The sequence below is a fragment of the Rhyacophila brunnea genome, unplaced genomic scaffold, assembly GCF_057557595.1.
Source record: "Rhyacophila brunnea isolate RB1 unplaced genomic scaffold, BYU_Rbru_1.0 scaffold_14, whole genome shotgun sequence".
Taxonomy (NCBI): Eukaryota; Metazoa; Arthropoda; class Insecta; order Trichoptera; family Rhyacophilidae; genus Rhyacophila; species Rhyacophila brunnea.
Genome location: NW_028232796.1, coordinates 34,666,368 through 34,692,872, shown reverse-complemented (window position 1 = coordinate 34,692,872; position 26,505 = coordinate 34,666,368). Strand labels below are relative to the sequence as shown.

General features: G+C 33.9%; 1 protein-coding gene across 2 annotated transcripts; it reads left to right on the top strand.

The window, feature by feature from the left end:
• Positions 1 to 745: 745 nt before the first annotated feature.
• On the top strand, positions 746 to 26,505 carry LOC147075897 (cytochrome P450 9e2-like). Of its 2 annotated transcripts, XM_085942223.1 has the most exons (11): positions 746 to 863; positions 1,185 to 1,316; positions 5,099 to 5,310; positions 8,064 to 8,227; positions 11,378 to 11,521; positions 16,826 to 17,034; positions 18,415 to 18,649; positions 19,938 to 20,159; positions 21,281 to 21,378; positions 24,019 to 24,187; positions 26,264 to 26,505. In XM_085942223.1, exons 2-11 carry the CDS (start codon positions 1,305 to 1,307, stop codon positions 26,446 to 26,448), a joined length of 1,650 nt encoding a protein of 549 aa, XP_085798349.1. In that variant the 5' UTR covers positions 746 to 863; positions 1,185 to 1,304; the 3' UTR covers positions 26,449 to 26,505. The 2 variants fall into 2 exon arrangements, with proteins under 2 accessions (XP_085798349.1, XP_085798350.1); XM_085942224.1 differs by lacking the exon at positions 1,185 to 1,316 and having other exon boundaries at positions 750 to 863; positions 26,264 to 26,499.

Genomic DNA, 26,505 nt, shown 5'->3' with positions numbered 1-26,505 from the left:
GCAGGACTGATTAAAGCAACAAAGCCGTCACTAGCTGAGGTGCCGTTTGACCTTCGTAGAATTTTGGTACACTAACATTCGATTGAGCAGGTATTTGGTTATAGTTAACTATTCTTAAAGGGATGTTATTAAATTTGTACATAAATATAAAATAAATTTTAATACACGCTCTAGTACATATAATTACATAATTAACCACCAGAACCCGGCCAAGTTCAGTCAATCAAAATACATTTATTTTATTAATGATCAAAATGAGTCACCTACTATAGAAATGTAATAATGATTAGGTACCTACATTTAAAGTGTTTTTTTTTTATACAGTAAACATTATCGCTTCATTCTGATTTTTGGTTGTTGTTATAATCGCTATTTTTTGTTTTAGTGATATCATAATAGTATTTAAAGTTAAAGACGCCCACGGTGGCCGCGCGGCATAAGCGTTGGACTATAAAGCCGTGGGTCCCAGGTTCGAATCCTGGGTCTGGCAAGTACACATATTGTTTTTCAATTTGTGTGTGTCAGAGTATGGACCTAATAGGTTGAGCAAGAGGCTGACATCCATTTCTCATAAAAAACAAAATCTGTCAAAACAAACTTCCACTCTGTGGAGGTCCATATGATCCTATCAGGATCGGACATGGTCGAAAAAAAAAAAAAAAAAAAAAAAAAAAAAATTAAAGTTAGATATACCTGAAACATGTTATTTACATCAATTTGATAACATGCGATAACCAGCTGTTTGGTTCAGTGGTGTTCCAAATCTCGTGGAACGTGGAAACAGTTCCTTATAATACTACGTGTGTAATGTTTTTGACATAATCCTGTTGTTTAAACCAAACGAAAGTATAATTAGTTTATTGGTAAGTGTGTACATTTATTATTGATTTAAAATTTTAATTGAATGGAACCATTTTGAAAAGTATATTTTTTACAATTATTATTCGATTCACTGTTTTGGCGCGAGAAAATATTTTAATAACCAATACGTTCTGTTTAAATATTGTATTATTTTTGTAGTGAATGATTTAAATTTAATCCAGTACTGGATTAAAAAAAAAATATTTAAATAGGTACTATAAAACAATATTATAATGTTTATTAATATTTATAATAAAATAGTGTACTTATTATTACAATGATACAAATAGTATTTAACATGCTCGAATGTCGTGTTTCACCAGATTTTTCGGCTTGACAGTATTTTTTTCAAGATGGACAAATAACGAACCTATTTAAGAAAAAATATTTTTATCCGGAATAAAAATATCCACATGCATTCCTATCTACGGAAAATTGATTGAATGAATCCAAAGGTAATATCCCACTAATTAAATTGTCGTACTTTTTGTTAAATATTTTTTTCACTCGTTTCATTATAAATTTAATAATGTATGAAATATTTAAAACTTCGTTAATACATGGTTATTAAGTATAAATTTAAAAAAATATATAATATAGTGATTAATATGTATCTATATATTTTTTTAAATATTGTGTTTATTATGTAGTAGGTATTGTATATCTAAGTAATGTAAGTTTCATTGGCGCCATTAGTTTTTTTGTCATAAATGTGTTTTGTGGGTTTATTATATACACAAGGTGGCTATCGGTGGCTATCAACGGTAGTTTATCATTTTTATGTATTGGGGTATTATAATTACAGTCACAATAAGTTCGCCGTATAAACTGTCAAAACTTTCCAACGTGAAGTAAATTCAGTCAAAGTACATTTGAGTGCATGGCGACCTTAGTCTTGGGTAACTGCTCCTGAGACATTTCCAGACAAAAACATGATGCTTCACACCAAACGTAGGGTTCCGTGATACGCCTGATTAAGACCAGGTATGGTTTGGTGAGGCAATTAACTTCAACGTCTATCTCGCTCTAAAAGTTAACACAGCCAAGAGAGGGGCTGTTAAAACATAGCACTTTTTGACAGTCAGACAGAGTTTAGACGGTTAACTTATTGAAACAATATAATCGTCTCAATACATAAATATGATAAACTACCGCCAATAGCCGGCTTGTGTATAGAATATGATGTATACGAGGTTGGAGTGACTCACTATGATAAACTGTAATTTTCTCCATCTTGAAATAATTTCACAACAATATAATTCAATTTCATTTAAGATAATAATTTAGTATTATAAACGATATGTATCTACCTGATACACGAACCAATATGATGTTATCATAAATATTGTAGCCACTAGTAAATATATAAGTACTTGACTAAATTTGATTAATCGATTCCAATGAATTGAATTACATAAATTTGTTTATATAATACATACAATAATATTATTCCTCACTCAGGATTGATAATTAAATAAACAGTACTATTAGGTTGTAGTGGCGAAGGGTGGGTGTAGGCTGTTAAGACCCGACATAAATAATAGTGCACACTACATTTTGTTGTCATACGTCATTGTTTTTATTGAACTAAGACTACAATCTATTTACAGATGGTGTTGGTTATTTTTTTTTAAAATCAATTAAACCCTGCCTAAACCGAACGATAATAGTTTAGGTATGCTGTGAGCAATCCGACAAAATTGTGGACACTTTTTCATACATACTCATTTTCGTTGAATTAAGAATACGTATTACACACGTTGTACGTTAGTTTTTTAATTCATTAATCCCTGCGTAACCAAATCATAATCGATAAAAAATGTTCTTCTATCTATAAAATACCTAAAATTATGTATGGTTTAATTTAATGGTATAATTTTTAATATTTTATAGATAAACGAATATTTTTTGAACATTATATACTATGGTTTTATTTTATTGTGGATTATGGATTATGTAGGCTTTATTTGAAATTTAAAAACTAACAAACACTATCTGCAGCTATACATTGTAGTATTAGTTAAATGAAAACAAATACATTTTACTGTCAAAGTTTAGTGTACTTATGTCGGATCTTAACAGCCTACCTCCACCCTTAGCCATTGTTAGGTAGTTTTAAAATCAGTATATACTTACCTATGTAGAAATAGACTATTTTTGATATATAGAAAATATAAGATAAGCTAAGTTACATAATATACAATGATAATAATTTTACTATCGTTGTAAATAATAATATAGTATCTGCTATAACTATCAATTATTATTGATAATAAAAGTGCATTTATTGATAATATGTAGTTTTTATCAAAAGTAAAAAAGTTTTCCTATCATAACTAGAAAACATTGTTAATCAACGGAAAACTGAAAAAAAATCCAATGTTTTGAGTTACATGATACTCTACGCCCTACGGCATTGATTGTATTGGCACGCTCATGAATGAGTTTATTCAGTTTTGTATAGTGATACTCCAAGGAAAAAGAACCACGTGGCTCTTGGTAATTCGGTCATATATGAAGATCCATGATGAGGATGTTGTAAGGATTGATGGCTCCAGTCATCACAAACAACTGTGCAATGATATTATTACAGTATTTGTATTTAATATAATGAAACATATCCTAACAAATTATTTTACAGATATCTTAAATGAAGAATCTAACTCTAATTTATAATAAATTTAGGTTCAGAGAATTACACTTTTAACATTTTATAAAAATTTATATAAAATTTATATTTTTTATAGGTACTAATTTATCAGCCAACTTTGGTTAGGTATATGCTATAAAGCAGCTCGATACTGGTTCGCAACTCATTTGGGTTCTATGTGAACTAGGTTCCTAGGTGTCAATAGGTGCCCAATATTTTCATATATGCCACTTTCCTTATACCTATTTATATTGTGAGTTTTTAAGGTTTTAATTGAGTCAAAATATTTTGAAAAATGATAAAACCATAGACATTTTTATCGCCGTGAGTTCACGTGATAGTCTGCGACATGCAGCTCAATGTGGGTGGGCCTTTATTAGTTTAAAAAATATAAAACATATTGACAGCATAACTATTGTTGTATTGAAATACCCATTCCCATTGTAATACATAATATAATAGCGGTTTATTGCACATGAAAAAGGGTGCATCCAATTCTATCAGTAACATAGACCTCCACGTACCTACCTAAAACCATTACTACGTGAGAAGGTTTTGTAGAAATGTTATAATTCTTAGTAGATAGTGTATATATCAATTTAAAGATTTACGATGTATTTGTTTATTTAAGATAGCCATTAATAAATAATAATAATTACAAGATAAAAAGAACTTTTTATATACAACGTTTTTAAATTTTATGTTGAATCATATAAACTTGACTTGACTAGCTTAAACGATCAAAAAATTCGTATTTGATAGAAATAATACTGAAATGTCATTTTGACACTCATATTGATTTCCATAGTAACGCACGTATATATTAATATTAATAATTTAATTGCTAGGACCCACTTAGCAACCAATAATAGTTGTACTTTTTACGGATTTCGTCCGAAATAACTTTTCATTGAAAACAGAATTATCTGAAAATGAATTCAATTCTACTTAAAGATGGCTAAACGTATTAAAAGAATGCATTGGCATTGTGTTCTGTATATTATAAAAGTTTCAATTGTCTAGCTAGTCGGGAAGTTAGTTAAGAATCGATTGAAAGATTTGTACCGGACAAATAAGAATACGAGCTAAGAAAAACGTTGTAAAATAGGTATGTAAGTAGGAACATAACCAATTTGCAGAAAATTTGTAACAACAATGAAAGGAGATGACATTTAAAGTCTGCTCAATGCGCTGGTTAGACGGTAACGACTTGCAAAGTTTGTGCAAAAAAACACTTTTATAGCGCCTTTCGGTTTGCTACAGTTTTCCCGTCCATACACACGGGCTTCCCGCTACAAACCGGTTTGCGCAGGTAAGCTTGTGGTAAAGAATGAGCGTCTAGCCGGCGCTCAAGGGCGGCACATTACCTAAAGACGTTACTTATTTAGGTCAGGTAAATAATAATAGTGAACACGTCTTGTACATGAAAAAGTGAAGAACTTTAGTGGAAATGAAGAAACAAATTTACACTTACAATGATAACGAGAATTCCGTACAAATTTATTATAATTACATTGTAGACGACGATGTCGAAAATTATGAAAATGGAAAGAATTTTTTTTATATACTTTATTTATTTTATTGCAGGATATGGATTCAATATATTGTTACCTATTGGGCTTTGTGGTGTTGTTGCTGGCGCTGTTTTTGTACGGGACATACTTAAATGGACATTTTAGACGCAATGGAGTCAAAAGCTTGCCAGCATGGCCGTTGGTCGGCAATATGTTGTCAACCATATTGCGACAGAAGCATGTCTCTGAATTCTTGACAGATTCATGCGAGAAGATTTCTGACAAGTAATTATTTTTAATTGTCTATTTTTCATATAATGTGATTTAAAAAATAATCAATAATACGTCGTTATTGGATAACACTTTAGAAACAAGCGTATTAGAAAGAAGTCTCGTGTCAAAACGGTAAAGGTAGTTATCAGAAATAATTGCATAGTCAGCCAATATTACAATATGTAAGTACCTAATACATACTTATTACCATCAAAAACTCTAAGGTTGTGTTAAGTTCTTAAGTCGCATTTTTACGAAATTAAGATTTTAATGCCAAAGTGTGTAAAGAAGAATTGTGTTATTTTTTGTGTATTACAGATTTTGTCACATGTAAGCAAATTAATTTGTAGAAATAGCTTAAATTGAGATAATCATTTGTAACTCAAAGAAAAACTACTTATTCAAAACATTATAACCAGCGCCATCCTTAGATTAATAAAGCCTGAGCATATTTTTTTGCATAAGCAACAAGTGGTCCACTATTCAGCTGTCAAAATCAGACCCCAGATTGCTTGACATAATATTGATTCGCCCTTTCTCGTTTCAAATTGAATTATAAAAAATTCTCAGATCAAATATATTAACTATCAGTGTTATTTATAAATAATATACATTCATGTTATTCATCAGCTGTCAAAGTCAGACTAGTCCTTCATACAAAAACCGGTAGTAATATCGATTTTCAAAAAATATGAAGCATGCATTAGATTTGTAGAAGGTGTGTTAATGCTAGTGTATTAATTATCATGTAACTCATCTATCCAAATCAAACCATTCCCTGTGTGAATATGACAGACGTGTCAGTATGAGCACTATATAGAACAATGACAGGCAATGACAGGTAATCCATAGACAACAACGGGAGGGGCGGAAAAAGTAAGACCAGTCGTTGTGAATGTATCTAGGTATTGCAATACCGGTATTTATAAACCAGTATTCTAGCATTTATCAATACCGAAATACCGCTTTAAAAATCCAAAATACCGGAATTTTCGGTATTAAGAAAGCACACTTATATACGTTTTTGAAAATGAAATATAAGTTATGTGCTGCTAAAATGTAAATATATTGAGTGAATCCAACAGAGGTGAAAAAACAATGAAACTAATTTCATCAAATATATTTATATATGCAATTGTCGCGTTGAATTATCATAATACGAGTATTATTTCGAAATATAAAACACCCGTGACAAAAATGATAAATTATTCTATAATTATTTTCACTTGATGAACTTTTGAGGGCTTTTAATTATAATGTATTGAAATTATTTGTAAAAAATCACTAGTCCGACAATTGTGATCAATAAATATTTTTAAATATCAACATAACAAATGTAGGTATGTAGGTTTTTGCTATTAAATAATATTTTAAAAAGATTTTAATAGCTATATTTATTGATCAGCACCTACTTCTGTTTAAGAAATACCGGTATTAATACCGGTATTCAATAAGAAATACCGAAAAACCGGTATTGACATTTTCGTTCGGTATTGCAATCCCTAAATGTATCGGCTTTCTACTTGAGCCGGCAATGATATACTTAACACAATATCAAAAACTTAATTATACATAAATAATGTAAGAGAAATAAAAAAAAGATACACCAATTAACTTCTAAGCAAGAGTATTTTGAAAACCGACTATCTCAGCTGCAACCAAACTGACTTAAGTAATTTTTCCCCAAAGCCACAGAATTGACATTTTTCCAACGAAATTTAAGTGGTAGAATTTATTAGCGACGAAGATCTGAAGAAGAGGTGTATTAAGTGTAAGGAGTTGATTTATTTTTTAAATTTAAATTTAAAAGTATCATTTCTTGATTTAAATTATATCGAGATTGTCAGTAGAGTATACTTACCTACGTTTTATAACTTTGCACTTTTTTGCACTCTTTACTATACTGATAGGGATACGCCTCTAGGCCTGATTACCTCGCATACAATTAGATCAAATGATATTCACTTGTATTATTATAATATGTAGTAATAAATAAATTTATATTGCAAAAAAAAATGTTTTTAGAATATTACATCATTTTCATCCTAGAGCAGGAGTGCAAGGTTATAAAGCATAATATACTCTAATACATCATATTACATATCAATTGAATGAGCACAACCTTCACTTTCACGATTTCTTTGTAGCCGTACAAGGTTTGTTTGCGTTTTGTTAAGGGTATTGACAATTAATAGTAGAACACTTTGAAAATCATCATCTAACCGCCCTTAAGGCGATAACTCTACCTACCAGAGGTACATAGCGAAAAAATTCGAAGCTTGCAATTTGAGTATTTTTTTTGATAATATACAATGTAAACTGTATTAATTAATAAATATGTATCTGAAAACATTAAACCAAAAAGAATTTTTTATTTTAAGTCAATGATAAACTTACAATTATTGTAAAAAAATGTTATAAAATGTGAATTTGTCAAAGGACCCCATCTTATTATTACATTTATAGTTTATGGTCATTTTTATTATTATAATTTAGTTTATTAAGTTTTCTATGTTTTTCGTAAAGATTTTTGACTAATTCATAGTTTAAATATTTTTTGTATTTATTTTAAAATACATCGATTTTTATAAATATATACATGTGTATAACTTGAAATCCTTTTTATTTATATCAAATCGAGCTTCAATATTGGGACCATACCTAAATAAGATTTCATATAACTAAAAAGGATTTCAAGTTATACACAAGATTCTGTACTTGTCTGAACAAAAACAATATTTATTTGAATGTATTTTTTTTACTAGATACTTTGGAATGTACCAATTCACTCTGCGAATGTTAATTATTACCAATTTAGAGCTAATCAAGAAAGTCACTGTAAAAGATTTCGACCATTTCACCGATACAGCTGTAATCATGGACGACGAAATTGATCCACTTTTCGGAAGTGTTTTACTAGCAATGAAAGGTATGCAATTATACTGTGGAATTTGTAACTCTACTTATTATTGATTGTACAGGTAACCCTTGTTAATCGCAACCCCGGCGAGAACGATTTTTTGTAATAATATTATGTTTTGTCGTGTACTTTTTTTACGTGTGCCACCTGCTAGGAATCGTTACGATGAGTGTATCAATCACGCGCGTGCAATAAATTCTGTACCTTAGAGATGAAGAGAGAAGTCTGAGAGTCACATACGTATTCAATATTTTGCAGGAGAAGAGTTTTAAAATAGTTAATCTAATCTAGTTAAAATACTCACTCGCGTTCGGACTAAAATTCCGTATGCTGGACTTCCGCACTTTTGTAATAATTAATCTTTATGCTACCAGATTGAAGCAAAAATGACTTATATTGGACATCCACTCTATCAGCTCTAAATTATAATAATTGGACTACCGTCGTTTTAGAAGTAAATATTTTGAAACCTATGTGACACTGGACTCCCAAATTTTCAGCATTAAGAGAACGTGAATACACATTTTTTTTTAAAATCTACATACTTAACTCAAAAATGATAAAAATGTGACTTCCGCAATTCAGCTCTAAGATACAGAATTATTTGCCAGTAGTTATCGACAAATTTTACATAATAAGTGCCAGTGACGTCCGTGGGGGTAGGCAGATTGAGCGTCGCTTGGGGGCGGCAGTTACCCAAAGGGCGGCAAATCGAAGAGAATCCTTAGGTATATATAGAAATCTGCATAATATAATAATATCTTTTCATTAAAAAATACAGCTCACTGGTTGGAAACAAAATATATAAATTAGGTACTATAACAGTTTTAACAGGACTTTATTTTTTTCCGGGTTTGTGATGTCTAGTTTACTTCCGTTGTCCTTGGACGTCACGTTCTTGGTGAACAGCAATGACATGTTCATACCAAATTTAAAATTTATCCAAATATGTTTGCCAGTCACTCGCGAGTTTTGGAAGTTGTCAGGTGTATTTTTAAATGCAGGTACCTATCTTAAACCGTTGGTTATTGAAGCAGAGATGGCGTTACAAATATATTTAGTGGTATACATATTATCTTGTTAGTAATGTATACACAACACATTTCTTAGATATTTGAGTCATGAAAGGATGATAAAAAGTACTGTATAAAAAAATGTGACCGCATTTTGGCGCTGCCTAGGGGCGGAATTTTGTCTAGTGACGTCACTGATAAGTGCAGACAGACTAAACTGGGCAAATTATGTAGATTCTTAAAATATTTTTCTCGAGTTTGTTGTTTATGTAGATGCGTATGACGTCTATATTGTTTAGTTTATTAATAAAGTGTTGTCACATTTGACATTGTTTTGTTTTTAAAATCATCCATTGATCGCGAATTACAGCTTATCGCGACCGTGTCCAAAACGTATTCCTCGCGATCAACCTGGGTTACTGGTATAAGAGTGATCGCATCGTAGGATATACGTAAAATTACAAGATAAAAAGAACTTTTTATATACCACGTTTTTAAATTTTGTTGAATCCAATGACATTGTTAATGGACAACGTACTCAATACGTCATTAGCTAGCAAGTAAATTCGCGCTAGCGACATTCGCACATCTATAGGTAGACGTCACGCAATTTCCATTATGCGATATCACGCATCGGAAATTTAAAGCAATATGACCTTTATTGTAATGGCGTTAGAACAGTGTTTCTAGTGTCAATGTTCATTTGATCGAATCCGTTCGAACCGAACCATTCGGCAGACCCGACAAAAAGTATCGGGAATTTATAGCAATATCAGCTTTATTGTAATGGCGTTATAACAGATTATACCATTCGGCAGACCCGACAAAAAAGTGAGTGTAATTTTTTTCCCCAGATGCTTCGTCCATAGTTGAATCATATAAATTTGACAAGTCTTTGTATTAATAAATACGTTTTTTTTAAATTTTTTTGATGAGTTTTCCATCAACTTGAAAGAAAACGATCAAATGCGTAATGAAGAGAGCAATTATTAGAAATTTTCAAACATTTATTAATTGAATAACATATATAAGATTGAACATTATATTATTTAGAAGAACACTAACTGAGAGAGTATATCACAACCAATAGAAAAAACTTTCTTTGAAAAAAGTAAGCCAACCGGTCGGGAATCGAACCCGGCATCTCCAACGGGTAAACGCCCCAAACTAGTCGCATTCAGCCATTATGCTACGGAAGACATACTAATGACGACAAATATTTAAGCTATTGGCTATTAAATACCTACCACTCAGCGCTCTTCGAAATCATAATATAATGTTCAATAATCAGAATGATATATTCTTAAATCTTGTGAATTATTCGTTTGAATAAAAGAAATAGTTAATTAAAAATTATTAGCAAGTACAAGAAGTTGCTTAAAAAATATTGGAGAAATTCCTAGACGTCGGTTAGTAATCGTTGTAATAGTAAAATAACTACCTACTTTGATTTAATAAACAAAAATCGATTGCCGAAGTAACATGATTTCGAAGAGCGCTGAGTGGTAGGTATTTAATAGCCAATAGCTTAAATATTTGTCGTCATTAGTATGTCTTCCGTAGCATAATGGCTGAATGCGACTAGTTTGGGGCGTTTACCCGTTGGAGATGCCGGGTTCGATTCCCGACCGGTTGGCTTACTTTTTTCAAAGAAAGTTTTTTCTATTGGTTGTGATATACTCTCTCAGTTAGTGTTCTTCTAAATAATATAATGTTCAATAATCAGAATGATATATTCTTAAATCTTGTGAATTATTCGTTTGAATAAAAGAAATAGTTAATTAAAAAATATATAAGATTATTAAAACTTGTACTTGATATGAAGTAAAAAACAAACAAAAAACAAGAAAGCGAGTTAATTCTTTTTTCAAAATCGTCATTAACTGAAAATGAATTCAATTCTGTTTAAAGATGGCTAAACGTATTAAAAGAATGCATTGTCATCGTGTTCCGATATATTATAAAAGTTTCAAATGTCTAGCTAGTCGGGAAGTTAGTTAAAAATCGATTGCAAGATTTGTACTGGACAAACAAGAAAACGAGCTGATAAAAACGTGGTAAAATAAAATAGATGCATTAGGTGACATGGCACCTGGAAAAATGACAGTTTTATACTCAGTCAATTAATTAAAACTTTTATTTCTAGGGCAGAAGTGGCGAGATATGCGATCTACTCTAAGTCCAGCTTTCACCAGCTCCAAAATGAGGAATATGTTCCAACTGGTGGCTGATTGCGGAGAGCACATTGCGGAGTTTTATAAAATGCAAATGGAAAAACCTGAGAATAAAAGTAAGTTGTACGCCCACGCTGGCCGCGCGGCTTAAGCGTTGGACTATCACGCCGTGGGTCCCAGGGTCTAATCCTGGGTCTGGCAAGTACACATATTGTTTTTCAATTTGTGTGTGAGTCAGGGTATGGACCTATTAGATTCAGCAAGTGGCTAAGATCCATTTCTCGTAAAAACAAAATCTGTTAATACAAACCTCTACTCTGTGGAGGCCCATATGGTCCTATTAGGATCGGACATAGTCGAAAAAAGAAAAGAAAAGTAAAACCGATTTTTTCATAATTTAAAAACCTCAAACATCCCATCAACCATAACTGTTAGAACCTAGAATATATTAAAATATTAATATTTTAAAGAGATTTCTACATTTATATTATATTTTATTGGTAGATACTTCTGTTTTTTTCCAATTATTTTACGAATACCGGTAGATATTCAATTAGAAATACCGAAAACCGGTATTGGTATTTTCATTCGTTGTATTATTGTATTGCAATCTCTAGCTACACCGTACTACAGTATTGACAAATGCTATACGAAATAATATTTTAAAGAGTTTTTTTTTATACATAATACCTATATTTTATTTATTGGTACCGGTAGTTCCAGAAGTACCCGACCTGACGTATATATAGCAGTTGTTGTTTAAAAATAGTGACCATGGTAGAAAGTACCAACCTTATAAAGCCTAAGTTTGAAGTTTGACAACGATACGTTGTTCAGTAATTATTTATCAGCCATTAACAGTGAACGCTCTCAGTGAATTTGTAAACATGGAAAAAATTGGTCATATTTATGTGATACAATACTTTCATTTGAAAGGCTTCAGTTCTACCAATATCAAAGCGGCGCTAGATTCTACTCTGGGGGTGTCTGCTCCTTTGTTTACAACTGTAATATATTGGGTGGCTGAGTTTAAACGAGCTCGGATGAGCTGCCAAGACGAACATCGCAGTGGTTGACCAAATGAGGTGACCACGCCAGAAATCGTGACGATAATCCACAAAATGGTATTGGATGAACGTCGACTGAAATTGTGCGAGCTAGCAGACATGGTAGGCATTTCAAAAAGTGCTGTACATCACATATAGACTGAAAATTTGGACATGAGAAAGCTGTGCGTAAGGTGGGTGCCGCGATTACTCACAATGGAACAAAAACAGCATCGTGAGGATGTTTCAATCGAGTGTTTGGCGAAGTTTCACAGCAATAAAGCAAAGTTTTTGCATCTATTCATAACCATAGATGAAACATGGGTCTATCACTTTATACCCGAGATGAAAGAACAGTCGAAACAATCGACTGAAAGGGAAGAATTGGCTCCAAAGAAGGCGAAGACTGTTCCATCTGCAGGCAAGGTCATGGCGTCAGTTTTTTGGGATGCGCGTGGGGTAATTTTCATTGTTTATCTTTAGAAAGGAAAATCAATCAGCGGCGTGTATTATGCAACTTATTGCAGCGTTTGAGCGATGAAATCAAGAAAAAACAACCGCATTTGGCGAAAAAGATATTTTTGTTTCATCAGTTCACACATCCGTTATCGCGATGGCCAAAATCAAAGAGTTAAAGTTCGAATTGCCTCCTCATGCACCCTATTCGCCAGATTTAGCCCCCTCGGATTGTTTTCTGTTTCCATACTTGAAAAAATGGCTCGGTGGTAAAAAGTTTGCCAACAATGAAGAGGTGGAGTCGGCGGTTGATGGCTATTTTGAGGAGCTCGATGATTCTCACTATAAACAGGGTATCAAAGCTATTGAACATCGCTGGAAAAAGTGTATCGACCTAAAAAGAGACTACGTAGAGAAATAAAAAAAATCCCAAATTTTTTGTGTTTTCTTTGTTAGGTCGGGTACTTCTGGGACCACCCTCGTAGATACTTATGTTTGTTTCCAATTATTTTACTTATTCAATAGCAAATAGCAAAACACCGGTATTGGTATTTTCATTCAGTGTTACAATCTTTAAACCTAACGTTACCCAATCTAACATACTCGTACGTTTGAATCATTTAGAAAAATGATAGGTCTATTAAAAAAACAACATAATAAATGTCAGAGCTGAACAATTTTACAGGAGAGCAAAAAAACTTAATAGAATCTCTTTCTTGTGAATTTTGATTTCTTTTTCTTTTGATGTGATACTATACAATGTGTGCTTATTTTTCAATGAGAAATAATAATCATTAGAACTTTTGAAGTGCCTATCAGCAAAATCTGCAATAGACAGATGTCATTTGACTTAATTATTATGATGTATTTGTAGAATCTTTTGTCAAATGATTTTTTTTCTGGATTAAAAAAACTTTAACACCTTTTAACTCGTGTTATGTACTGTTTTTGAAAGACAGTGTTCTTCAACCTTTTAACATACGCGGCCCGGTAAACATAGGAAAAATATTTCGCGGACCGGTATTAGCCAGAAATAATAACCATTAAGTATAGATAGAATTTTATTTATTAAATCTTATGTTTTAAAATTACAACTTTTGGTTAGTGCCACATCTGTTGCTGCTTCTTTGTAATCATATTTGATATACGTGGTTGCAGCATTATTTCTGCGAGATGAAGCATTAACATCCATTAGATTTCTCTGTTTGGTTTTTATTACTGACATAGATGAAAAAGTTTTTTCACATAAATAGGAAATCAAAAAAAAAAAACAATAATCTGATCGTTATAATTCCGAGATGGATATTCTTTATCAAGGGATATCCAAAATTGAGACAATGATTGCATTTTATGTCTGGATACCAGAATGACATCAGAAGATAGCTTGATCGGATTTTCTCTCTCACGAGAATCAAGTGCGCCAAAAATGCATTATTAATCCAGAGGTTTGAGGTCAGTCTTTACGTAGTTCTTAATTTTTAGAGAAATATTTATTAAAGGTTTAAGCTAACGGTTTTAAACGTTGGCTTATATGATGTTGAATATGACTTTCTGGTTGATATCAGCAGCATTCAAAAATTCTTCCAGCATTTCATCTACTGCGAATTCCCCGAATCGTGTAGCGATATAGTCGGTTGATAGCACGGTGAAAGATTTCGCGGACCGGTAATAAATTCATGCGGACCGGCGCCGGTCCGCGAACCACCGGTTGAAGAACACTGATATAGACAACTCTATCCGACTGATTTTCTCTTAGGGATGCTTACATATTGTAGCTTAAAATTTAGAATCTTTTAGGATCTTTATTTAGCTACATATTTTTTCAAACTCATACGCGGCGTAAATGTGAACTCTGCCATTCTTGGTGGTGTTGGCTTGTGTGTCTCTGATAATTACCTTAGGAATCGAGGGCATCCGTTGTTTGTTCTCCCACGGTGCAGAACAAACCTGCCATTAGTAATGCCAATTGGGAGGGCAATAACCATGTTTAATGAAGTCGCTTTGGATATTGATATATTCCACTTACGTGAGGGTGAATTTAGGTGGACGTTGTTTTATAAGTTCTTAAGATAGGGTCTATCAAAGTTCACTCTGTGTGCTTCCATCTACTTTTATTTTGTTACTTATTTTATTTATTTTCTTATTTTATTACTTATTCTCTGTATTTTTATTTTTAAAAATTATTAACACTTATTTTATGTCATGTCGTGAACGCTTTGAATTAAAAATTTGTTATGTTCATTATACGAGGGTGGGTCAATAATTCCTTAGAAAAAAGCATTAAAACAGTTTTTATTTTTGTATTTTTTTTTATTTCTCAACATAATCTCCTTGGAGCTCAATACACTTGGTAAGACGTTTCTTAATTTTTTTTAAACCGTCAGAAAAATAAGTTTTCGGAAGGTCCTCAAAATAAGCATTTGTCCGATCGATGACTTCTTCATTTGAAAAAAAACGTTGTCCACTTAGCCATTTTTTAAAGTTTGGGAATAGGAAAAAGTCACTGGGGGGCTAAATCTGGCGAATACGGTGGGTGGTCGACCAATTCGAACTTCAATTCTTCAATTTTAGCCATTGATCGTAAACATGTGTGAACACGGGCATTGTACTGATGAAAGAGGATTTTTTTCCTGTTTAAATGAGGCCGTTTTTCTTCAATTTTGTTTTTTAGCTGGTCCAATAAAGATGCATAATAATCCCCTGTTATTGTTTTTCCTTTTTACAAATAGTCAACGAAAATAATTTCACGTGCATCCCAAAATACAGTAGCCATAACCTTACCAGCTGATTTCACGGTTTTCGCCTTCTTTGGACATGGTTTGCCTTCGCAATCCACTGCTTTGACTGTTTTTTCGTCTCGGGAGTATAGTGGTGTATCCATGTTTCATCTACAGTCACAAAGCGACGAAAAAAATCATCCGGATTGCGTTGCATGAGCGACAACAGGGCTTTAGAGGCCACCACCCTATTGCGTTTATTGTCGACTGTGAGCAAACGCGGCACCCATCTTGCAGAAATATTTTTCATGCCCAATTTGTCATGTAAAATAGAAATGACGCTACCTTTTGAGATCCCTGTAACCTCAATTATCTCACTCAACTTTAATCTTCGGTCACTTAACACCATATCGTGGATTTTATTGATCATTTCTGGTGTAGTCACCTCTACAGGACGTCCTGAGCGTGGTTCATCCTTTGTTTATGTACGACCACGTTTAAATTCATTTAACCAGTTATAAATAGTTGCAAGTGAAGGAGCAGATATGCCGTGAACTAAATCCAACTCATTTTTTATTTCCTTTGCTGTTAACCCTTTTATATTAAAATGTTTAATAACAGCTCTAAACTCAATTTTCTCCATTTTCCATTTTTCCATTTTCCACAAGCAAATTTTTTTTAAAATGTACGAGAAACACACAACAACCCGACCAATCTGATTGAAACTTCGCAGCATACTGAATCGGTAGTGCCGCTGCATGAAAACAAACCGCTTACAGTACTAGTCGCGCCACCTGTCGGCTTTTCTAAGGACTTATTGACCCACCCTCGTATGTAAAATAAATAAATTTTTCTTTTAATTAGAAGCTGTAATAAAACGTTTTAAAAAACAAAATGACATATAAATCTCAAATATGAAAAAAAAACAGACATATTATGTTGTTTTTGTAATCCACCCTTCATAATATATTAATATGATATGATTGTATTTGTAATTTAAATACCTACCTATTTTCTTCTATCTTTCCCGCGTAAAGTGTTCTATTGAGACATGAGTTTGATCTCAATGCAATAATATGGCCATCTGTTTCCGATATAACAGCTCACGATGAATTGTGATACGAAGAACTGCATTTTTTTTGCATTTAACAGAGAGTAGAAGAAGAGACCATTCAAATATTTCGTATTATTAACTCCTCAGGTCTCGGTCACATTCCTGTCGAAATGAAGGATGCCTTCACACGATATACCAATGACGTTATTGCATCTACCGCTTTTGGAATCGCGGTTGACTCACATACAGACAGAGATAACAGCTTCTACGTAATGGCCAAAGAGACTGCGAATTTATTTTCTGGATGGAAGCTTTTGAGAATATTAATGTGCTTCATGGCTCCGAGACTGTCAAAGGCAAGATCACAGATTAATTTAAATTGCATTTTTTTCACTCTGGAGGAGTCTGGGGTCCTATCAACTAAATTATTAATATATACGTGCGTTACTATGGAAATCAATATGACATGTCAAGTACATTTTTTTTGATCGTTTAAGCTAGTCAAGTCAAGTTTATATGATTCAACAGAAAATTTAAAAACGTTGTATATAAAAAAATCTTTTTATCTTGTAATTATGATTATTTAAAATACCTATATAATTTTAAGAAATCATAAAAATTTCAGAAACAAGTAGAGTAAATTTAATCTAAATCGACTTTCTGTTATCGCCGATTTTTTGTTGTCGAACAATAGTAGAGACTTTTATAGTTTACTAGTGAGTATCCGGCATGTGTTGCAATGTCACGCAAAGAAAGAAAATGTTTCTGTTTTAATTATGTTTATTGAAGTGCTTATGGATACACAGTATGTTTTGTTTTTCCGTCTGGCGTATACACGAATAAATCAGAAGATTTTCCAACGCTTGAGTAGGCCACATACAGCTGTCCATGTGAGAAGCACGGATTTTCCAAATTTGGTATAGGAACGCATACGAATAGAAAAAGATAGAATAGAATAAGAAAAAGATGGTTGTACTAGTTCAGAAACCTTCACGGGCATACGCACAACAACTCACCAAAGTTTCAATGCTATCGGATGAATGTTATAGAAACGCATACGAATAGAAAAAGAAGTTGGTTGTACTAATTCAGAAACCTTCGCGGGCGTGCGCACAACAACACACCAAAGTTTCATTGCTATCGGATGAATGGTATAGGAACGAATACGAATAGAAGAAGAAGAAGATGGTTGTACTAATTCAGAAATCTTTGCAGGCGTGCGCAAAACAACTCACCAAAGTTTCATTGCAATCGGATGAATGGTATAGGAACGCATACGAATAAAAGAAGATAGGATGAAGGAAAAGAATATGGTTTTTCTAATTCAGAAACTTTAGCAGGTGTGCACACAATAACTCACCAAAGTTTCATCGCAATCGGATGAATGGTATAGGAACGCATACGGGACAGACAAACAAACATTCACTTTTATATATACCTACATATAGATAATTTTAGTCGTAAAATTTTCAAGCATGCATATTTTAAAAAATACGGACGGGTAAGGTGTCTTGCATGATATTTTTGGGGGTCAAATATTTTTGCTACGCCCGTGGATCCAAATAAAAATTAGAATTTTACGATTTAAAGAGAAGAATGTTGATTTAGAACTATAATAATTTATTGTTTCCACGCCATGTATTTTTCATGTATCATTCATTGTTTCATTGTATCGTAGGTATCTAGTAAAAATGAAGAATCAAGAACATTAATGATTACCAAATTTCAATTTGCAGCTTCTGGGTATCAAAATAATTGACAATAGACTAGCACACAGCCTCAAAACATTGGTAAACGGCGGAATAAAGTCAAGAGAAGATGGTACAATTTACCGACCAGACTTGATTCAACTCCTCATGGAAGCCAAGCGAGGGTCTCTGAAGCACGAACAGCAAGAAACTGACGTGAAAGAAGCTGGATTTGCTACTGTTGAAGAATCTGTAATTACTGGTAAATCATCACACAAAAAAAGTAAGTACGTTTTACACACATAAATTAAAAGAGTAGTATAAATTGGCCAACTCATGACATATTGTTTAAATTTGCAGCAATTTGTTTCGCAAAGCAAATTCATTTTCACCAAACTTGAGTTTTTGCGCATATGCTGTCAAAAACTGCCAACATTTCTAGACAATTTTAGCCGGGTCGCACATACAATCTGTGAATGAAACATTTTTGGTTTTAAAGAACATAATTATTATGTTATTGCATGCAATATATTTTTTCCGAGCACGTATCATGAATGTCGCTTGTGTATAGTTACAAGTTTCGCCGCTACCAAATATAGGGTGCGTGTCACTTTTCAAGCTATAATCCACTTGAAAGCAAGAATGGAAATTAATGGCGGTTATCCTAATGATATAATATCCTTCAAACATCTGGAACAGTGTATATTTCCAACTGAAAAATAATGTACTTACCCAATATTTTCGACAATAAAAATCACTGTTTCTTTGTCGGATATTCAATAGCGTTTATCCGTTTTGACAGTGCGTTGCGTCACGTTATTGTCCCCGAGACATGCAACATTGCTGGCAGAAACTGGCAGTTGTCATTTATGGCTATACTGATGTCGAGTCAGATTCCAGTGTGCATTGCGCCTTAGATTTACCGTAACAGTCAATTACAAAAAATATTATTATCTTTGTACTCAATGTTCATGAAGTTGCCTTATCCATGTTGTTTTAACTTTAAATGTCAGAATAGAAATAAAAAAACTATCTTTTAAAGATGGTTTAATATGACGATACGCGGTTAAATTATAATTATTCACGTATTTGGCGAATTGACGGATTCAACAGAATATGTGCAGATATTTAGATGAATAATCATAAAAATGTCAAACGTGTATAACAATTGAATCGAAAATTAAAAAACAAAGATTGGTAAAATAAATAGTCATGATTTAATTTCAATTTGCTTACTCGAATTTTGCGAAATATTATTTTTTCTCTGACAACAGCGGCTAGTTTGTTGAATAATTGAGATTTTTTCATGATGTGGATTCCATAAAATATTCTAATTTATAATTTCAGGGTCACTTGATAAATCATCCATGTCTAAAGCAGATCAAGTTCCAGGAGAGAACCCATCGTTTTTAAAATTCACTAGTCGTCTGTGTTTTATTCTACAGTTGGTTAGGCGAATGGCTAATGACCATTTCTCATAATCTATAATAGTCTGCTAAGAAAACCTTAACCATGTTGAAAAAATCAATGTTTTGTGAAGATTTGTGAAATGCATAATTTATTATTTTCAGATTGGACAGAGGACGAATTAACTGCACAAGCCGTTTTATTCTTGTTAGCTGGTTTTGAAACAGCTTCAACTCTTCTCTGCTTCATGGCTCACGAGCTGGCTGTTCATCCAGATATCCAAGATAGACTCTTCGAAGAAATTAGTGAAGTAGCTTCACAAAATGGAGGAAAAATAAACTATGCTGACCTACAGAATATGACTTATATGGACATGGTTGTTTCAGGTTAGTTAGTTAGCTAAACTGCTATATTACAGAAATGCCAAGTACAAGTGCCTGATAAACAATGACATTAATATGGACGAATCATCTGGAAAAGAAAATGACACTCACTTTATTGTCGGGTCTGCCGAATGGCATAATCTGTTCTAACGCCGTTACAATAAAGGTGATATTGCTATAAATTCCTGATGCTTTTTGTTGGGTCTGCCGAATGGTTCGGTTCAAACGGGTTCGCTTAAATGAACATTGACATTAGAAACACTGCTCTAACGCTATTACAATAAAGGTAATATTGCTATAAATTCCCGATGCGTGATATCGCATAATGGAAATTGCGTGACGTCTACATATACATGCGAATTTACTTGCTAGCTACTGTATTGAGTGCGTCGTCCATTAATAATGTCATTGCTGATAAATATGTCGGTGGCGCTTTTGCAGTGGACTGTAATTTGAAGATGCAGGTGGATAGATTACGGATCTAGGGGGGGGGGTGGTTTAACTAGGATACCAGACACTGACCTTTTTTGTTGAGAGGGGTGGTGCGCGCTGGAGACGGTTCGGTGTTCACGCACACACGCACTGGTAAACGGACGGTTCGGAATGTCACTCTCACGGTTTTTCGTGGATTTTGGGACGAATGATGATGACAAGTTCAGGATGGATGATAGATGCGACGATCGCTCAAACCGTATCAGATTTAGCGCAACCAAGGTCAAATAGATGCGTTTCGAGTAACTCTGTGGTTAACGATGGCTAAGGTATAACAAGCCTGCACGCGTCCAATTTCTTGATGTTACTCGAGTTAACTACAAAAGGGTACTCGATGTACGAATCACTCTATACACACAGCGGTTTACGAACAATTCACAAGTGACAGTTAGCGACGGCTAAGCTATAACAAACCTGCACACGTCCGATTTCTTGATGTCACTCGAGCTAACTGAATGTTATTCAATCACGATCGAATGATGACCCGTAATTGCTAGTTTCCTGGTTTTGTGACAATGATAGATAAGGATGTGAGGTAGGTGGGGAAATAGGGAATGACGGCCACCATAATTGGCCCAACCGTATGTTTTAATTAAATAAGATTTATTTATAGTTGAATAATAATATTTTAGAGACGCTGAGGTATTGGCCGCCTGTGAATGTATTGGACAGAATTTGTGTCAAGCCCTACATGATGCCTCCTTCTAGTAATGGCGGCAAGGAATACCAGGTAAATATTTGTATTTTGTTCGATTTAAATAATAACTGCAGTTCTCCCAATGTACCTGATAACTATATTAATAAGATATCTAGAGTATAATTCGTTTGTTCTCCCAAGGAGCAGAAGTTATTTATTATTAGTATTAACGGTTGGAAGGGTGCTAACGACTGCCCAATACTAGAACAGGAGCAATGAACTTTCGGTGCTATGCTATGAAACAACAAAATAACACAAAAACACTATACTAAGTCAAGTTGTGAATAATATTTTGAAGTAGTAATGTGGATAAATAAATTGAATTAACATTAACACCATCGACCGAAGGTACTTGAAGGAATTTGAATTTAAATTCTAATGGGTTTAAATTGAATTAAATATACATCAATATCGTCACACATTAAACACTTTCCTTATATTTAAAAAAATATATATATTTGCACCAAATAGACTTGCACCAACAACTATCCTGTTCCTAGCACCATGGCTCCCACATCCTAAGTCGGGCCCCCAGGCCAAGATGTTTGGCGGGCCCCCGTCATATCCCTAAGCTTAAGGGTAGTATGATGTTCTACAGTAGTGTTCCTCAAATTGTATTCCTTGGAACCCCAGAGTTCCGTGATTTAAAATTACGGATATTCCGTGTATTTTTATTTAAATCCACTTCGTTCATATTCTGGAGTACTGATCGCGACCCTTCGCCATATTGAATAAATAGCATTTATTTTATATTAGTCAGGAAACACACACAAAGCAATAATTAAATTTAATACAATTCTATACATGCATTACTATTTAATTATATTAATCATCATATCACATCAAATTGCATTGCATAGCCACATATTTGTCAAGTATAATAGCGCCGCTAGCGACTTTTTTTTTTACTATTAGACCAAATTTGTGGTGTGTGTTTATATCACTAAACTGCTCGACCCGCTGGTTACATGTAAGTTGTACGTATGCAGTTCATCGTGGGACACTTATTCGTGTGCCGCAGTACGTGAAACATGAGTTCGTATAACATTTTATCAAATGACGAGTTCTTCGTTGAACATTTCACCGTGGAGTACATTTCGATAGTTTGCAAATTGTAGTGTTCCAATTAGATTAACCCTAACCAAACCTAACCTAGTAAAGACATCAAAATTCGCCACATATTGTAGCATACGTACAAATATACTCCACGGTGAAATGTTCACCGACGAACTCGTCATTTGATTAAGTGTTACACGAAATCATGTTTCACGTACTGCGGTGCACGAATAAGTGTCCTGCGGTGAACTGTTTATGTATAAATTTCCGGATACGCGACCCACTACGCCGGGCTCCTTCTAAAGCCGAGCCCCTAGGTCAGCCCCCCCCCTTGTGGGGGTCATGCTTATCACTATAACTTAACAATTAAGCTATTAATGCACTACATTATTTAATCACGCATTTCTGTGTGGGTCGATAGTTGACACATAATTCATAACTACCTAAATTGTTATGTAATGTTCTGTGATTTATATTTTTAACTTATGTACACTACTTTATGACCATTTTCTGGATCCACAGAGTCATAATTTTTTTTTCGTCATTAGAGGCACCCTTTGAATTAATTGTATACTAGTTAAGTATCTACGTTCTTCTTCTCCTTCGATGGCGCTACAGCTCAAGTCAAGCCCTGGCCTCCTCCACCGCCGTCCTCCACCGCCGTCCTCCACCGCCGTCCTCCAGCCGAAACGGTCCTCCGCACGTATTTTCCAGTTCCTGATTTTTAGCAGTCTTTTGTAATGTTATCACCCCATCGTGTGCGTGGCTTTCCCACTGGCCTTTTCCCCCTGGGTTTTTTTCGAGGATCTTTTTCGGTATCCCTGACTCAGGCATGCGCTGGACATGGCCCAGTTTAGCCTCTGGAGTTTTATGAAGGTGGAGAGTTTTGAATCTTGGTATAAGCGGTATAGTTCCGTGTTGTACCCAATCCTCTACTCCCCACCATCTGCGGCCAAACTGCAGGGGTTTGGTTTGGCAGGACATGGGTCGGGTTGCTCATGTGGACACGACCAGCAGGACGCAGAGCACGTACTGTGGGACTGTCCACTTATGGGCCCCGAACGAGCGGAGTTGTTTGCCCGGGTCCGACCCCATTCCGGCCCAATAGGACACGCGGACGTGGTGGCAACCGAGGCCAATTTTGCGGCCTTTACTAAATTCGCCAGAGCGTACGGGGGGCGGGACACTCTCGACTCCCCTTGCGACTCTTCAAACTAAAGTCACTCTGATAGTTACCATATAAATTAACATCATGCATTCGCACTTCGGTGCAAGGTTGCATCACCAGTCCCGTGCGGCTCTGCTCGAGACAAAATGAGGGCTTAAATTCTTTGATCTGGCACACGTAAGGGTTATGTTAGCCGGCCGCGTATGACGTGGCTGCATATACATAACGGGAGCGGAGGTGGGAATTTTACACACCATGTACTCCCCACCATCATTCATGGGTCCGTATATCCGCATCAGGATCTTTCTCTCAAATTAGTCCACCATTTCAGCTGCTTTCATATTTAGCGTCCATGACTCGCACCGGTTTGCAACGACTGTGCATATGACGGTTTAATAGAGATAAATCTCTACATAAAAATGTAATGATCAAATTGTCATTTTTTATAGATAAATGTAGGCGAAGGATTTTTGATTCCTGTGATGGCTATCCACCGCGACGCTAAATACTTCCCCTACCCTCACAAGTTCGACCCTGAACGATTTTCTGAAGAAAACAAAGGGTATATTCAACCGTTTACATATATGCCGTTTGGGATTGGACCTAGAAATTGCATTGGTGAGATTACTAATATTTATTAGTCTAACATTTCGTTTATAATACTTCACAGTATTTTTTCTAGTTTCAATAATACTAATCATTCCATGAATATGTCAGCGAAATGCAAAAAAGACACGTATATTTCACATGGCAAATGAATTAAACAACATATTACTTTTTGCAACGTTTTTCTTAGCTCGTATTCTTATTTGTCCGGTACAAATTTTGCAATCGATTTTTAATTAACTTCCCGACTAGCTAGACATTTGAAACTTTTAGAATATATCAGAACACGATGCCAATGCATTTTTAATACTTTTAGCCATCTTTAAGTAGAATTGAATTCATTTTCAGTTAATTCTATTTTGTATGAAAAGTAATTTCGACAGCATTATTGGTTGCTAGGGTCTGGGGTCCTAGCAACTAAATTATTAATATATACGTACGTTACTATGGAAATGAATATGACATTTCAGTATTATTTCTATCAAGTAAATTTTTTTTTGATCGTTTAAGCTAATCAAGTCAAGTTTATATGATTCAACAGAAAATTTAAAAACGTTGTATATAAAAAGTTCTTTTTATCTTGTAATTATTTATACTTATGTGAATAAAAACTAAATATTTGTTCAATATTTGGTTAATTATCAAATATTCAGAGATTTTTTAAAAGCATGTTAAATATTGAAGAAATAAAGCACTAATCATCTATTTTTAGTAGGTACTCACTCTTTCAAAATAAAATAAAATTGAACTATTTTTTTATTCATTTTCTTCTTAAATTTAAATATAATTATTAATTGAAATATGGCAAATTTTTTCATACGTGAAAATGATGACCCACGATGACCGCATGGCCTATAGCGTCGTGGGTTCCTGGTCCAAATCCTGTGTCTGGCAAGTGCACATATTGTTTTTCAATTTGTGTATAAGTCAGAGTATGTACCTAATAGGTCGAGCAAGTGGCTGACATACGTTTTAAGAAAAAAAATCTGTTAACTCATTTAGTGCTAACACCGCGACTAGCGCGGCTTGGAGCAGTTGGCCATTCGATATAATTAACGTGTTATTTAAATGTGGTATTAACTTTACATAATTTAATTTCTAATTAAATTACACCTTCAGTAAAATGAAATAGTTTCCATTTTTTTCCAAATTTCAAATTTCAATCAAAATTCAAAAAGAATTCTATGATTACAGTCAAAAACTAAATAGTTGCAGTGAATAATTGTACCAGCATGATGATAAAAAATACTATTAATTTAGATTTTAATATGCCAAAAATGATTTGAAACATCATAATGGATGCGTAAATTCTTACATTCATTGCATTTATTTTTCATTTTATAGTTTATAGATTAAAAAAAATATTAGGCCTTTCGCTCACGCAGAAATTAAAATCCGACGAACTGGTTGCTGATGGAACTCATAAACTGGCCAATGACTGTTGCTTCGGACACGGCGCTACTGAAACCCACTTGAAATAATAATATCATAACTTCAAACTGTCGAACACATTGTCTTTTTTACATCATTCCAAGCTTTTACGGGAATATTCTGGCAGCCTGTAATTATACAAGCAGGAATATTTCTCAACTTCTGCCACAAATTTTAAATTAAAAATCGGTTAGCCCATTATTAACTTTTGACGTCTTGAATTGTTATTGCTTGTTCAGTTCAGTTAAGTGCTACCAATTTTGGTAATAAAATATGATTTTTCAACGAATCTACTGATAATGGCACCACTGTTTCATGGGGGACTGGAAACTGAGAGACTAGCATGTTGCGTCTCTTCAGTAAAGTTGAGTAGCGAACGTTTTGAAACTGAAATATTCTAGTCTTGCCGTGAGCGAGCCGCCGTTGAAATACATTAGCTAGATACTGGCTGGAATTTTAGTTTCAGTCTCGTCTTTTTTGAGTATTCTCGTGAGGAGAAGGCCTTTATGGTAACTTGTCAGTAATTGATTATATAGCATTAGTTTTCACGTCTTCTTAATATTTCACTAAGTGGCACACGAAATTATTACATTTAACTTCAAGAAACATTTTTTACCCCTTCATTATTTTATTTTATTTCATATTATTTTGTTTAAGGTTCCCGACTTGCCCTGATGGAAACAAAAGCTGTAATGTTCCATCTTCTGCTTAACTTTGAGTTCACAGTTATATCTGAAACTCAAGTCCCGCTAAAGCTAGCCAAAAATACACTTGGTATGGATGGAGAAAAAGGTTTTAGGATTGGACTTAAGCCGAGAGTTCACTCAGACAGTATACAATGAAACCTTACATGTATTTATTTTGTTATATAATAAAGCAAAATTTGCACTGTTTTATTT